This window comes from Aquila chrysaetos, chromosome Z (assembly GCF_900496995.4).
Source record: "Aquila chrysaetos chrysaetos chromosome Z, bAquChr1.4, whole genome shotgun sequence".
Taxonomy (NCBI): domain Eukaryota; kingdom Metazoa; phylum Chordata; class Aves; order Accipitriformes; family Accipitridae; genus Aquila; species Aquila chrysaetos.
In genome coordinates, this window is record NC_044030.1 from 60,953,782 (window position 1) to 60,970,086 (window position 16,305).

The 16,305-nt window shown below is 42.0% G+C and overlaps 1 protein-coding gene across 5 annotated transcripts in view; it reads left to right on the plus strand.

Moving 5' to 3' along the window:
• The window catches only part of IQGAP2 (IQ motif containing GTPase activating protein 2), a 130,047-nt gene that overhangs the window by 52,419 nt on the left and 61,323 nt on the right, over positions 1 to 16,305 (plus strand). For all 5 annotated transcript variants that reach the window (XM_030004394.1, XM_030004398.1, XM_030004395.1 and 2 more), the window contains exons 3-4: positions 13,714 to 13,870; positions 15,154 to 15,231. In XM_030004394.1, coding sequence (XP_029860254.1) covers positions 13,714 to 13,870; positions 15,154 to 15,231 — 235 coding nt within the window. The remainder of the gene's footprint in view (positions 1 to 13,713; positions 13,871 to 15,153; positions 15,232 to 16,305) is intronic.

A 16,305-nucleotide genomic window follows, 5' to 3' on the forward strand; every position in this document is an offset into this window, starting at 1 on the left:
CAGAAATGTCTCCTGCTTGTAAGCTGGTACTAGAAGCAGCTGAAGTTTTAGTGGCTGACTCTGTTACGAGGGAGCAAGAATGGCAAGAGGATTATGCTCATTCCTTTTTTCCCATTTGGAGTAGAGGAAAGTTGTTGTGAGAGTCTTTAGGTGTTTTTGCAGCCTATTGAGAAAAAACAACTTGCATCTCTGCACAGGAAAAACGTGGATCTGTGGACACGGGACTTCAGCTGGGCTTTTCATTTCACTGCAAGAACATTTGCACTCCTGAAATACAGAGTGTAATGCTCATGTTCAAAATTAGGAGTGACTGGGCTGTTAAGTTTCTTTGAATATACATATTAGCTTTCCTGAGGAGGAAGAGAAGAGTACGGAGACATTTTGATTATGTTGCATCTTCATATGGAAAGCTGAAGTAAAATATGCTGTTTAAGGATTTGGCTGAGTATCAAAGGAAGTGTGCAGAAGATCTGCAAGGCATGCTTTTTAATTCTTAGATGAAGGCAAATGTCTAAGGATGAAGGCACTCTGCGTCAGAGTTAGAACTGTGTATTCCTTAGTTTCAAGTTGTATCTGTGTAATTTTGCACATATTCCAATGCTCTCTTTCAGGCTCTTCCCTCTTTTTTCGTAAGAATTTCTTGAGCAATTTTAGATTCAATATTTCAGCAAAATCTACTGTGACCACAGGCAACTTCCCTCCCTTGGTCAAGCACCTCTTCCAGTGCTCATGTCCAGATTTCTGATATTACTAGTTGAGTTGATCTGACTGTATGGATCTTGTGCACTCCTTATAGTTGGTCAAATCTTCCTTTTGCTGGGGTACTGCTGCATCTTACTCTTGACCTGGGCTAAGGGACACCACCCCTGCACACCCCCTTTCAGACCTCTGTCAACATTGTTTACCAGGTTTTCTCTTCCCCACTGTAAATCTTGCTATTCTGGCATTCATTCTGCTGGTCGCCCTTATCTGGCTGCTGCTGTGGTCAGCTCTTCCTGCCCATTTCTCTTGTTGACAGGAACCGTGTGGCACAGTGACGGTTGCACTCCTCTTCCTCTCCCCTGTGGCAGTTGCTTTCCCAGCCCTGGTGGATGACTACTGTCTCCATGCTCTGCATTGCTGCCTTGCCTGCCATAGCACAGGCTGGTTGATTCGTTATTTGTATTATTTTTTTTTAATATTCTCAGCTAAGCTTTCAGCATGCTGCAGGAGAGATTGCCATGAAAGCTAGTAGCATCTCCATGGCCCTCTTTTACAGGAGGACTCGTACTGCCCATGACAGTCAGGCTCTGCAGGCTGCAACTGCCAGTAGCTCAAAATACACAAGCTCTCCTACAACTATGCAAAAACGTGCCCTACAGATGATAGGGGGAAGTGGGGATACAGTTTTAGGGTTGTGTGGCTTCTAGCTGTAACTGCAGCAGCATCTTCCCAGCTTCCATGACCAGCACTGGGCAGGCACTGTACTCACTTGGGATAAGGTGAAGAGAAATGGGAAGAGAAAAAGAAGGAGCGAATTTGCAGGTCAAAATAGCAACCTAAGTCACTTAGGTCTTGGTGTAGTGCTGAATGTTAACAAGCTGTGATGGTTTGCTGATTAACTTGATCGAAGTATCTAGGTCATTAATAGGCTTGGCAGTGAGGTAAATTGACTTAACATTTTTTTTGGTTCAAGTTTGTGGATGTAGAGGATTTTTTTTGCTGTGTTAAATTGTTGGCCGACTGTGGATCACAGACCCTGAGTTAACTGCTGTTTATTAAGAAAATCAAGAGGGTGCTCCTGTAAAGTGTTTTAAAGTTTGTCCTCTCTTGTCCTATTAAATTCTGCTTCAGTAAACATAGTTGTACTAAGTATCTTTGGAGGAGTCTCAGTATAATAATAATGTGTCATCTTTTTAATGTGAAATTGCATGATAGCAGCTTATCCCTTTTTAAGACGGAGTAATCTTTTTGTGGTAATAGTAAAGTGAGCTTTACCAGCCTAAAAATTAGTTTCTTAATGAAAGGGGGCTGATCAGGATGCCTGTCCTGTGTTTCACTTTGGTGATTTCAAAATAAAAATGATTGGCACTACTTCTGTCTTCTAATGTGGAGGCTTTTACGTTAACTCCTATGCCCGAAAGCACTTGGAGATCTTGGGGGAGGTGGTACAGGAGTATTTTTGTTGTTGAAGCAATTCGCACCAGCTTTGTTTCCATTGAGCTTCTCTGTAGTTTTTGTTTCTCAGAGAAATTACTTCTATAGAAATTAATGAGCAAACTATTCTCTAGCGTTTGTGCACCTGAAGGTTTGCTAGAGGTTACCACAAGCTGAAATCTCTCTGGAAACACGGTTGTTGTAGTACGTAAGCTCCATAACTACTTTGAAATAGTCTCTAAAACTTGTCAAGTTTTTCCTCCTGATTTAAAATTTCTTCTATTTTTATTTCCTCTTCATGCATGAACAAGGAAAGAAAGGAGCACTTTGTTTTATATTTGCCACTTTGCATAAACCACTGAGGTTTCCCATAAGTAGTCTTAAACATCCAAAAGTGGGTTTAATAAGACTTTTCATGCATATGGCATTTCGTGTTTAAACAGGGTGATCAGTAATGGCTATAGCATTCTGGCTGGGGTTGTGTAGCCGCTGTGTGCAACACTGTTGGCTTGGGATACCACTGACAAGGATTCTCCTGCCTCTCTGCTTTTCTGCTGGTGGTTGACGTGCTGACATTGAATATCCAGAGGCATTCACAGCTTGCCCTGAGTGGCAGCCGCAGTGGGAATGGTGTTACGGGGCAGCAGAGCCTGGGTCATCTGTGGATGGGTGGAGGTAGTGTTACAGGGTGAGTTAGCTAGAGCGTGTGGGCTGGATGGGGGGGAGTCAGCCAACGATGTAGGTCCTGGTAGCTGGTTTGCCCATTCAAATTATGGAAAAACAATTTTTAAAATTTTTTTTTTGGCAGGATGGAAGAAAATATTTTTATGCATTGGTACTTTAAGTGATGTGGGGTTCTTGATTGGTGCTAAGTGCCATAAGCCAGACTTGATACACCATTGACCGGTTTGTTGCCTTTGAATCAAATGATGTCCTGGTAGCTTACTTTTGCCAGTGCCTAATATCTTGTCTGGTGACTGGCAGGCTCTTAGCTGAGTAAGTATTTCCTGAACCTCTCTTACTGTCTTCAGTAACCTGAATACTGGGGCACAGATAGCAGATTTTTATCACTTGGTGATTACTCAGATTGATAGGGATATTTCACTGTTTGTTCTTGGTGACAAGATTGCCTTGTGTGCTCAGATGTTGGGAATGGTGATCTCAAAACCCTTAAACTGAAGTGCTGTCACCAGACACTGGTTATTTGTTGCATGAGATACTATTAATTACACTGTCAAATTTTTACCATACTCATTGCAATCAGTTTTTTCTTCTTAGCCTAGTCTTTGAACACAGCTTCTCTTTTACTCTGTCCTATTGCTACTTAAGTGCATTAATTAATATAAGCTGTTCCAAGGGAAGATTTTAGAGTTTTGCAGCGAAATCAGCTTGTTCTAATGCTTAGTTTCTCAGGTCCATTTTCTTAAAGGAATGGTTTTATTCCTGAGTCTTAATTACTGTCTCGACAGATGTTTGAGATGCCCATGACTATTTTATGCAGATTTTAGTCATATGTCCTCAATAAAAATTCCAGCTTGCACTGTCAAAATTGTAGCCAGGTATCTACATACTGTATAGAAATTTTGGGTATTGTCCTTAGTGTAAATTGGTGTTAACAAACTGCTTCAGCTCTCTGTAGAAAACACTATGTAGTTTTGAAAGTGGGATAATGATATGATCCTGAAGGATCCCAAGCTTTGTTCAACAATTCTTTGTTTATGTTCTGATGATAAAGGTCAGGCTGAAGAGCACTTCTGAATTTTTTTTGCTGTTTTCTGTTACAGAAAGGCTGTTTATTTTCACCAGTATAAAGCGATACCATGATTTTCTTGGGTTTTCATCTCTTTGTGGATTATTAAATGCTTTTATACTGCTGCTTACATTTTTTTCATCTACTACAGGCCTGATTTGTATGTATATGCTTCTCAAAATTTTATAGATTGTTATTGAGTAGGTAGGGGAGTACTGTCTTTCCAGCCACTGAAATGGAGAGCATTGCTTGCATAGCCATGGGAAGAAGAAAACAGAAAAAGGTAACTGTAGAGGCTGTGCATGGAGTTTCTCACCTAAATGCCTTGGTTTTATCTTTGTTTCTCTGTCTTGTGTTTCTTTTTGACATGGGACAAAGTTTAAACTTTGCAAACTCCCTCTTGTTGCTGTTTTGCAGTGTTTACATAACACTAAATGCTTTTAACAACTGTTCAGCCTTTCACAAGCTGGCTCTTTCAGTCTTTTCACTTCTTTAACATCTTGTTCTCTCATCCGTGTCTTTTAGTTACTTGGCTGCTGTCCTGCACCTTTCTTTAAGAGTCCCAGCCGCCTGTCTAGTAGATGTACTTCTTGGGTCCTTTTTGTGGTTTCTTTACCTGCATACTTACTGTTAGTTGCTTTCACAAAAATAACCTTTGTCAGGTGTTAGACAGTAAAATATAAATACCCAAATCTGATCCGGTGGGCTTGAACTGGTCCAGGAGTCAAAAGAGCACCCTGCATCATGCCATGCTTGAGTTTGGTTTCTTGCTTTGCCATAGGTCTCCTGTGTGGCCTCAACAAACTCTTTAGTCTGCACCTCCTTTGGGGGTTTTTGCTGACCCAGCTGCATCAGTCTCCAAGTAAATACACACATCTGCAGGTAGAGCTGTGTTTTTCTGTTGCTGGTCTTAAATCATGGACTTGGCTTTAACACCTGCACAACATAGAAGCTTTTATGCTGAATCTACACTGGATGTACTTCCCTCAGTCACTTTTCTACACTAGAAAAGTGTGTTGATTATAGACGTGGTGGTAATGTTTATGCCTGTCATCTTGCCTTCAAAGAAAGGTAATAGCATATCACTCCGGACAGCTGAGGACTAATACTTTCATGGAAGGCACTGTGCAGTGGTAATGGGCAAACACATAAAATACCAGATCTTTATGTAAAAATGACTGGTCTGATGTTTCTTTAGCTGTCCTTCCATGTGTGTCTAGCTTGACAGCTGCTGGAAACCACATATCTGGTGATGCACTGGAGTTTGGGAGTGGGTGAACAAAAGATGCAGGTTCCCTGATGGGTAGGTTTGATTCAGGTTTAGTAGTAGCTTCATCAAAGTCACTGTCAGATAGATCACTTCATAAAATCTACCGCTCTGTTTTCTATGGATTTGGATAATTACTGCCATGGAAGGGTGTTGACTTTGGGTAAAGACTTACTGTAACTGTGACTTAAGATGAGTAGGGCTATTGCATGATGAAAGTGTGAAGGCTACCTGAAGGACCCATTATTGGTTATTTTACTGTAACATTTTTGTGGCTTGCCAAGGGCACATATCTTCTGCTACTCTTCTGCTCAGGTGGGTTGCTTGGAGGACTGTTAGGTTATGCCAGGCCAGAACCCTTTAAATTGGTAAATCTGAAATACCATATTCTGGTTTTTTTGAAAGCGTGTCTTAAATTGTATTACCATACTGCATCTGTAGGAGACATAATAGAGCAAAGCAAACTGCAATAACCTGTAGCAAGACGGTATAATGTGCAAGTCTAAACTATGGTCTTGGAGCCTGGGATCACAGTGTTTTTCTAAAGCAAACATAGTGTGTTTTGGGGAGTAACTTGTTTTGCAACATTTTCACACCAGCAAATACTGTGCTGTTTAAAAATGCTTTTACTGCTACGTCTGCTTCTGTTTGTCAAATCAGTGTCTATACAGACTGGCAAAATACTAAGTTTAGATAAATGCACGTGCCAAATTCAGCTTCCCTCCTTTTCAGATAAAAGCATTATTTGATTTGTAGGGCTGGAGGGAGACCCTTTGTGTTTACATGTGGGACTTGCTATGGAGCTCGTGTCTGCACTACCTAAAATTTCATTAGTGGTTTGAGTCTGTCATCTGTCTGAAATTATGCTTTCCAGGGGCCACTGAGCCACCACTGCCAGACTAACACAGGAAAGACTTGTGTTTCTGCCACTGTGGTCTCTGCTGCCCATTGGAGAGAGGGCTGTTAAAGCAGGTCTAGACTCTGCAGCTGGGTGATGCATGTCAATCTGAGTTGTGTTAACTTAGTGTCACAGAGTTTGCAAGGTATTTAGGAGAGGACTGCTCTGTTCCATCCTTTTTCCCCTTTTCATCCAAGTGAAAAATGAATTTCTCCTGCAAAAAAAGATACTTCAGGCTACACCTTCCCCAGATACTCCTCTGAGACATTTGAACACTTAGTATTTCTACCTCATTCGCTCAGGTAACCTGTTGGGTACTGTTCCTTCTGCTGAGAAGAATTAGGTGAGGTTTCTTAGAGAGAAACACTCACTGTGGCTGTTCAGCCTCCACCAGGGTGGCGAACGCCCTTCCTGGTACTGCTTGCTCTCCTGCCTCTTCATAATTTGTCCCCAGCCTCTGGCAGCTTGGAGCCAGGCCAAGAGCAGGGGGATGAGGCATCCCTGTGACCACCAGCCTGGGCTTTGTTAGCATTGGCCCCTCGGTCAGCATGTTATCTCGCAGAGCAGTCCTCGAGTTTGTGGTTGATACCCAGTGCTAAATCTTAACGTCTCTGCAAACAGAGAAGACAGCAAAACAAAGCCTGATTGCAAAGGTTTGGGGGCTGTCCTGAAACACAGGCACGTGTGCTGTTGTTACCTGTTGGGGTGTTGCTGGAGAGTCTCTACTTATTTTTTTTTTTTTTTTCCCCCCCCATTGTAGAACTGCTGAGTAAACAGGACTTGGCTGCTGCTGGGTGCCCAGCAGCCTGCGATGGCCGTGGGGCCCTGCCAAGGCTCCAGAGCAGGTTTCCTGAGCAGCACCTTGCCTTGTGGACTCTAATCACCGATTAACCCACATAAGGGATGTCTGGAATAGAACAGATTAAAACAAGAAATAGTATCTGTGCTGCCATCTTGTGAACCAGAATTTTATAACATCTTTAGGGTTATTTTGTAAATATGTCAGTGTTGCCATGGCAGCAGAAATCTGGTGTGGAAAAATGTTGTTGAAATGATTTATTGCTGGTTTAGTGCGCTGTACAGGGTGGGCAAGTCATCACTGCTGCTCTCTTCTCATCTAAATCAAATATGAAGTGCATCAGAAGGGCTTTGATCAAGAAAGTGAATGTTGCAACAAACTTCACGCAGGTATGCACCACTCAACAAAATGCAGTAATGCGCAGTGAGATCCGTATTCTTTTAATACTTATGCACAGTGAAACATTCATGTATGGGTTCTTGGTTTTCAGTGTAGCTTTTGCTGAAAGTCAGTATCTTCCCTGGTGAAATCATAATCATAAGTTGAGATGCTGCTAAATCTAATGCCAGCTGGAGACCCAGAGATATGCAACTTCAAATTAGAACTGACTTATGGAAGGGTAAAAAATGAGAGCGCTACCAAGTTAATGCAAAATCTCTTGCTAAAGGATTTGATGTTCATTTTACATGCTGAAGTTCTGAGATCTTGTGAAGCCAAGTGATTCACGGTGTCCTCCACAGTGCTATCTTCATGTTACTTCTTGTAAGCAACATAAGAGAAGTGGTGACTGAAATGACCTGCATCATGCCTTCCTTCCCCACACTGCTCTGGTGACCCATGATCACAAAATGTTGAGTTTTCAGACAAAGTATGTTTTTAGGATAGATAAAACTTGAGATTCAGTAGAGGCTGTCCCTAGAGTATGAATCTAGAGCCTCAAATTTAGGAGGCAATGTTTCCAAGGCTTCTGGCTCCAGGAGTAAGTTGGCAGCAGAGGTCTGTAGCTCTGATTTGAGCCAAGGCTCCCAACTGTAAGTAAGATTTGGGGCTGAAGGTACCAGAACATGAGAAAAAAAGGTCTGAAGAAAGTAGTTTTCTCAGCTGCCTGCTCTGTCACTGCTCTTCACAGCCTCTAAGTGGAGCCTCCAAGCTTGTGCAGTTTTTTTTATACAACTCATACTTTTTGCAGTGATGGTATTCCACTTGTCTGCTTCTGTTTTCATGGAATGGCTGGAAGCTTTGCATGCATTTGTGCTGGAAATAGCCTGTGGCTCTTTGTGAAACAACCTTTTCCTAAGCTTTATGGTTTAGGAGATGTACTATGCTAAAGCTTACAGTCTAATGAGAACAAATTCCAAAGTTAACACACAGTCTTTCCTTATAAACAAATCAATGTTGCCACCACCACTCTGGCTCAGCCAAGCAACACTCCTAGCTTGCTTCTGCTGTTCTCGCCCTCCTTTTTAAAGCAATATTTATGGGACTGTTGGTGGGGGAAAAAATATCTTTTTTCCATTAGAAAACAAAAGCAAATGAAGAGTCAAGAGCTGAGATTTCTCAACAAATCTTTAGATTCAGAAACTAGAGACATAGTAATGTGGAACTCTAAATGGTGAGTTCTCATGCTTCAGACATTTGTATATTTCTAAGTATTGTCAAATAAAAGTTTTGGCTTAAAAACAAAATCACACAACTTCACAGACATTCAAAGTTAGAATCTAACATTTTGCTTTGGGACTGACTGTTGTTACTCATGTTATCTAGCAACAAGATTTTTTTCACCCTTTGTTTGGAATGAGATGGCTGTATTGTAATCTCTAGGTCAACAGTCTCTTTCACTTCCCCACAGTATGCGTGTGCTGAACCAGACTGAAACACTGTGGTTGCGAGCCAGGGCGGTAGTAAATGGGTGGAAATTTATCTTTACCTTGTCTTCACTATACCCTTCTCGTAGTGGCATTCAGTGTTCTGAGCTTTGGCTCTGGAGTCCTGTCTTTGCTTCTCCAAAGGTCTGCTTCCCAGGAGGTAAAAACCTGGTGCCCTTGGATCCACAGTTTGCAGCATAAATCTGAAAGGGCAGGGCAGTGCAAGTATAAATTTTGCTGCAATATCCAGTGTGTGCCAAAGGTGATGGGCTTTGGGTGGGTTATACAATGTATTCTCTCTTCTCTGCTGAACACTGGCTCCAGCATTTCCAGTCCCTTAGCCAGCTGTGTGTGCTTTGCTGACCACACAGACTGTCAGTGACAACTTCATAACTGGTTAAGTTCATAGTGCAGCACTGGTGCTTCCAGTTCCCTTGACCTTTGCCTTGAATGAGAGTCAGGTTTTTTTTGCTTTTCAAGTGCAAGCCCGAGCTCATTATACTGCTGCTGGTTTGTGTGGTCAAATGTGGAAACTGGAATCTGTTGGTGAGCAGTGTGCTGTTTACTGCTCATGGGTCTGGCACAGAAGTCATCATTGTTATCTTGCCAGAAATTCACTGCCGAACTGCTCTGGCTTGGACTGCCAAGAGTCAAGACAGAACTGAGCAAAGCAAAAGGAAATTATACCTCAATACTTGCTCGTGGCAGGCTTTCCAGTACTATGCATTGGAATTAAAGTATTGGGGATATATTTCCATTGATCAGGTCTGAGTATGGATTTTCGTCTAAGGCAAATTCTTTATTTCTGTGCTGGCAAGTACTGCAGTATTATGAAAATAAAAGCAGGCTGTATTTATGCATACTGGTGTATGACCCCAAGTATCTTTCTTCAGGAAAACATCTGTTTATGCGTGTTTGAACCCAAATAAGACTAAAACTGGAACGGGTAGCTCTGCAGCGCTGTTCTAATGATAGCTAATTTTTGATGGTGGTAGCCAGGACTTCAGGGATATTGCATGCTTCAGTCCATGTCCTGAGATTATGTTTTGTCCTTCCCCCATGGTGTGGGGTTTGGGTTTAGCTGTAATGAGTGACCAAGTCAACAATCACGTTCACACTGGCAGTTTTTCATAGCATACATCTCTGTAAGTTAAGGTTGTTAAAAAAACAACATAAATTATAGGATTGCATTGTAGAAAAAGAAATGGCAGAAATGCATGCATTTGATAGCTGTAACAGTCCTTTTCCACAAGCTTCACACTGAAGAAAAACATACCATCTAACATTGAGTTATAGGCCCTTCCTCTTGTATAGCCACAGTATTAATTAGTTTTTGTGGGTAACAGTTCCTGCAACAGGCTTAAATCTGGTGCTGATGTTGCAGTACTGTGTGCTCAGGAAAACAGGGAGTGAGCCAAAGGCAATGCTGCTTTTCTAGCCCAGAAGAAAAAATAAATTGCTCCAAAGGTATCTATAAATCTTTACTGTCAGGTGGATATTCTCGGTTTCAATTAAAGAAACAGAAGTAGAAGGATTTCTGTTTTTCAGTCCAGTCTACTCCTGCTGTCAGCACCATGACATATAGTAACTTTCATAAACTCACCAAACTGTGTCTTAAAAAGCAGAACCTCACAGCCTTAAAGTAATGCTTCTTTCTGTTTAAAACCACAACTACATTTTAACTGAATCAGTGTAATTGCAAGTATTGGGGAGAAAAGCGCTACAGATGTCTCAAATACTCTCTCCTAGTAAGAGCTGGGCAGCTGTTTGCATAACTAAAACTTACTAGGTTGTTTGTATATTTGCAGGATTTCATGCAAATCCTGAGGCTTTTCCTTCCTCTGATTAAACACGTGCAAAATGGAATAAATCCTTTCACAGCAGATCTTGAAGCTAAGTTTTGCAACTTCCAGACTTTGGTAAAACCTGTCTTCTATGTAACACAGCTGTAGCTGTGTTCTCAGTCTTGGAAACTGATTCCCCAAAGCTGTAAGTTACAGTTGCCCTATCACAGACCTGTTAGTTTTTCTAGAATGGATATCACTTATAGATTTTTAGCTATAAATGGAAAGAAACTCTTTGCATGTTTCAGGTTTGTTCCATTTACTTCTCTCTACTTTTTTTCCTTTTTTTTCCACTGAGTTACTAACATTCTCCTTCTAAAAAGAGATGTGTTTGTTTATCTGGGCTTGTTGGATTGGCAACTGTATTCTTCATGACACCCCCCTCCCCTTTTTTTTTTTTCTGGTTTCTTTGCTTCCTCATAGTTTCCTGTTTGTTCCTCAGTGTATTGCATTTACCCATTAGACAGGGTAGCCTCCCTATCCAGAACAGGATTGTTCCAGATTAATCTTAAAGGCTCATCACCACACTGGAAACAAATCCAAACCAGTTTTGCTGTTGTTGAATAACAGGAGGTTTGAAAAGCTGAGGAGTAGCTTTCAACTTGGATCTCATTTAGAGCTTGGGGAATGACTCAATTTTATACAGATCCTTTTACAGACCCAATCCACCCAAGTGCATCCTTTCTCTGTCTTCCAAAACCAGCAGGAGGTTGTGAATAGCAAGCTCTTTGTGTCACAAGAACAGGAATTTGGAGGGTTATAAATTATAACCTAGACCTGCTCTGAAGGCGGGTGTTCTCTCCTAGTGTCATGCCCAGGTTGCTATTAGCCCTTCCCTCTTGGCACTAAGTGATGCCTTGCTAATGGACATTCAACTATAAGGCTGTTAAATTTAATCTCTGGGCCAGTGCTGACACACGGAGCTCTTTCTGCTGGTGAACCTCAGTTGTATGGTGAAGGAAAGACCGAGGAAGAGCTGCTTGCCATGGAAGAGCAAATAGCAGTGCTTGGCTGGCTTTATGGGGGAGCTCTGCAACAGCTGGTTTTGGGCCAGGGGATAGTTGCCTCTAAGTAGCAAATTTTTGTACCAGAAGGGAGAAAAGCAATTTTGGGGGGCACATGTGTGTATCTTCAGAAAGAGTTGCAATGTAATGTTTTTTTTGTGCCCTCGACAGAAGATGTCAGAAAAACGTTTTCATAAGAAAACTGAGAATTAGAAGTGTAAAGGATCCAGTGCAAGGTACCAAACACTACTCTGGGGGCATACAGTTCATATCACTGGAGATGGTCCATTGGACAACAGGGTCAGCTTCAGCTCATGGTAAATACCTCCTGTGGCTCAGCAAGCTCCTCCTGCTATCCGTACAGCTCTTTTCCTAAAATACATCTTCTAGAAAATAAACCCTGTAGAAAGAGCTAACCGGCTCAGGTAAAACCCACATTTGCTAGGAGTACATGTTCTTTGTTTATTCTTCTTTATCATCTCTTTTGGAGAAGACAAATGCGACATTTTGCCTTAGTATGTATATCTATTTAGTCTATAAAATATCATTAATAAGGATGACTTTTGGGACCCTTGGCACAGACCCATAACACATGAACATGCAACGCAAGATGGAGCAGGAAACTTGTCAGGGATATGCTTCTCCTCACCGAAGCAGCTTTTACACTGCAAAGTACAGTTTTCCTAATGACATTCGCTCCCTGCAGTTTTGTGTGATATTGTCCCAGATTTATGGCTGGTGGTTTCCTGAAGAGCTATTTGGGTAGTCTGTGCTTCAGTGAAACAACTTTCATATGTCCTGTAACAAATCCAGAAGTGTAATGGAGTAGGTCATTTGTCTTGAGTTTTAAGGTGAAAGAAAATGTAGTGAGGTTTTTTTCTCCTGTGTGGTGGGGGAAAAACTGGCTCATTTTCAACTTGGATCCCAGTTTTCTTGTTTCTGAAGTCACCCCTGTGGAGGTGATGTTAGATTTGTAATGCTGTCTCATGCAGAATACAGCAATGCTGCCTTAGTGACAGTAAGTAAGGTGAACTGATGCCTTCAGCTTTGTTCTTGTCCATTTGTAATGGTATTAATGCCCTTCTAACAACAGCAGAGATTGCCTAAGCAAAAAAACCCCAAAAAAGATATTGGGAAAGAACTAACCAGATTTATAGCTCTTGTTAAGTGCTTTAGCTGCTAGAAGTAAGAATAATATCATGGGGCTGAAACACTTAGACCACCAATATAAGGAACTTCTGGTCCAGTGATTAGGATGCTAACCTTCAGGAGCGCTCGGTAGCAGTTTCTCTTGGCTACTCAATACAAACATACTGGATAATCCACTTTTATGTCTGTTACCGGCCTTCTGAACTGGTTATATGTTTAATAATTACTGTTTTCTATCTAGTACCACATCTATCACATCTAAGCCTCAAAAACATAACTAGTTTACCACCTTGAAGGATTTAGTCACTATTTGATGAGAAGCCATCCCACCTGATGGGCTATGGGAATGTTTCAGCCAACTCACTGCCAGGCAGACCTCAAATACATAAAGTACCTTGGGCTGTTTCAACAAAAAGCTTCACTCCTTCCTCCAGCACTGGCACCATGTGTTTTACGGGTAAACATGGCAAGCTGCCGCGTGTTGCGCGAGGAGGATGAGCTACAGAAATGCTCTGTACTGAGGTGAGCATTGCTGCAAGCTTGGGTTGCAGAGCACATTGGCTGCAGGAGCCAGCCTCGCCCAGCACGTTGCTGGCTTTAATGCTTTTGAGGTTTAGCCCTGGCATAGCTATCACAGAGTTTTTAAATGCAAACATCAATAATACACAGTACTTGATGTTTTCTTCTGGTTTCAGCTTAAATTACTGTCTATTTAAAAGCCTAGTGCTGTTCAAAAGATCTGAGTTGGACTCCTTAGGGGATGTATACTTCAAATCATGTTGTTTGGTTATTGATGGGTCAGGACCATGAATGCAGATATTATTCTGTAGTCATTTTGATCTGCCATGTGAATGAATATGAGAATTTTCTCCTTAGCCTGCACCTTTTTCTCTTACAATTTTGTTGTGGTAGTGACATTGAAAGTACGATGGTTGTGGGTGAAAGGTGTTGCTTCTGTTAAAATCACAAATAACAATGTTTCTCAAATGATGTCTCTGTAGGTGGATGGAGGTCTGCTTGGAAGAAGAACTACCCCCAACTACAGAGCTGGAGGAAGGCTTAAGAAATGGTGTTTACCTTGCCAAGCTTGCAAAATTCTTTGCCCCTAACGTGGTGTCAGACAAAAAGATCTATGATGTGGAGCAGGCTCGTTATAAGGTAATAACTTTTTCAGTTCTCTCACCAACAAGACAAAAAAAATGTAATATCTGTCTTCCAGCTCTCAAAGATACCCAAGCATGGTTGGTTAACTTTCTGCATCTCTTTTGTAAGACTGTCAGGACTAGATGGAAGACAAACAGCACTAACAAGCCACCATGATAAGTTAGGAATGTTTTACCCTTAGAAAAACTATGTTAGTGTCAATGTTTTTAAAGCTGAACAAATTACACTTCTGGCACCAGGCAGAACATGAGTTTTACCATTTATACAATTATTTCTCATTAGGAATAGGAGCCAAAATCAATTCAGTAACTAAACTTGATAACTATTCCAAATTTTCCTCATTTCATATAGAAGGACATTCACTTCATTAGACCTGTGTGTTTGTTTTACCAAATTTGACACTGAGAGGCAAAAAACAAGCTACCAGTAATTAAGCTTACCTTGCTACCTAGGTGAGCTGTTTGTTATCTCCAAGATGCTCAATAATATAGAAATATATACATGCATATGCAGTAGTCCAGCTATGGAATGCATTATCCTAACATGTAGAGGTGGCAGAAAAAAAATTAAAATGGACATTTTTAAGGTGTAATCACTGGCTGTTGTTTGAGAGTTGAGAAATTAAGCTGTTCTAGGTCCCATATGGTTAATAATAGAACCATGGTTAAGAATCCTGGTTACATTTAAATGCTTCTCTTGAAAATCTCCAAAACTTGAGTTCAGGCTTCTTTTCCCCCTTTACCCTGACTCTTTAAAAATTAATTAAAAAAAAAACCAAACAAAATACCCCCAAAAAACTTTCCCACTTTGCTCTTTTAACTGCTGCTTGCATAGGCTGTGGGAAGGGTCAGGTATTCAGGTAGATCTGAAGAGTGACTAACAGCTTCTTATCTGTTCTCCTCCACAGTAGTGCTGAGCAGTGTTACCACTTCTGTATTTTGGAGGTAGTGGTTCGTGGTATTAGACAGCCAGCCTTTACTCTCAAAGACTACTGCAGGGCTGTACAAATGACCACTTCAGTCACAGTCCACCCACATGGCTACAAATCTGGCTTATGTTACATAAAATAATGAGCTGGACAGTGTGGGGCTGTTGATGTGCTAGGATGTTTCATTAGCAGCATTGCGGCTGTGATGCTTTGGTCTCCAGGTTCAAACAAGGGAAAATTCCCTGAACCTGACTTCAGGATATAAAATTGGGAAGCAACAGAAGGATCGGTAATTAGAGAATTTACTTTATGTGGTTTTTATCATCTTTTCCTTCGATGTTTCCAATAGAGATCTGGCCTTCATTTTCGGCACACTGACAACACTGTGCAGTGGCTAAGAGCAATGGAGTCCATTGGTCTGCCTAAGGTAAGCCTTTAAATTTTAGCAAAGAAACTGGCTCAAGGCACTGACTTACTGAGATCCCCTTTCATCTGCTTGAGCATAAAAGGTTGCTTGCAGTAAGTCTACGGGGAAGGGGTAATTCAGGAAACATATCTGAAGAGGAGGTAATGCTGAAAGCAGTGGGAATGTCAGTTATGTGCTAGTGCTGCTGGTGTGTGTGGGCTGAGGCTACTGTGGATGAGTGCTGTGGGTGGAAATGCTTAGGGTGCTTCTCCCATCAAAAGACAAATGGAGATGCAAGCAGTGTTTTAGCTATATCTTATTGCTAGTACAGTCTCTGTGGGGGCCTGAAAGGAATATGATTTAAACTAGAAAACTTAAATATTTGCTTCCTTTAGGTTACTGCCTCTCACGGTGTCTCTTGCTGCCTCTTCCTCTTAATGTACGTCCCAGTTTCTCTGCCTCTACCCTGTTTCCAGACTGTCTTTGCACACTCCAGTGCATCTGCGTGGCTATGCTGCTGCTCCTCTTCTACCAGCTGCTTTCTTGGGTCACCTCTCATATTTATCTTCCTCCTTGTGGGTCTTCGCTTGTCATCTCCCCCCTCTGCTGCTGTTTCTGGGCACCAGTGAGTCTTTTTCGGATGAAAATCCTTTCAGAAAGGACTGTGTGGAAACACCTACTCTGCTTATTTGGACATTTCGGCACCCACACACAGCCTGGGGCAAGTACTCCCTCGCCCAGGCTGCCCAGCAGCTGCCCTTGGGTGCCTCGGTGGGGGCAGCCCTGGTGCTGCCCAACGCACTGTGGTCGGGCACAGCAGGGATGATCAGATGGCTGCCTGAAGGGCTGCAGGGACTAGTGGCCAGTTGCTGCAGGCAAACTTGCTGCAGGTGCCCACAAGCAGAAAAGGGCACCCATAGCTGCCGTCAGAAATGCCATAGAGTTGGGGAAGGTCCTGCCTTTCCCAGGTTGGGGTTTTTTGGGTTTTTTGTCTAACTTGAGCCCTCCATTCAGCTGGCTGATTTCCACCCTGCCATCCCTCCTCTGAAACATTTCGCTTCTGTTGCGGAGGATGGTCATGGCCAAAAGCTTTCC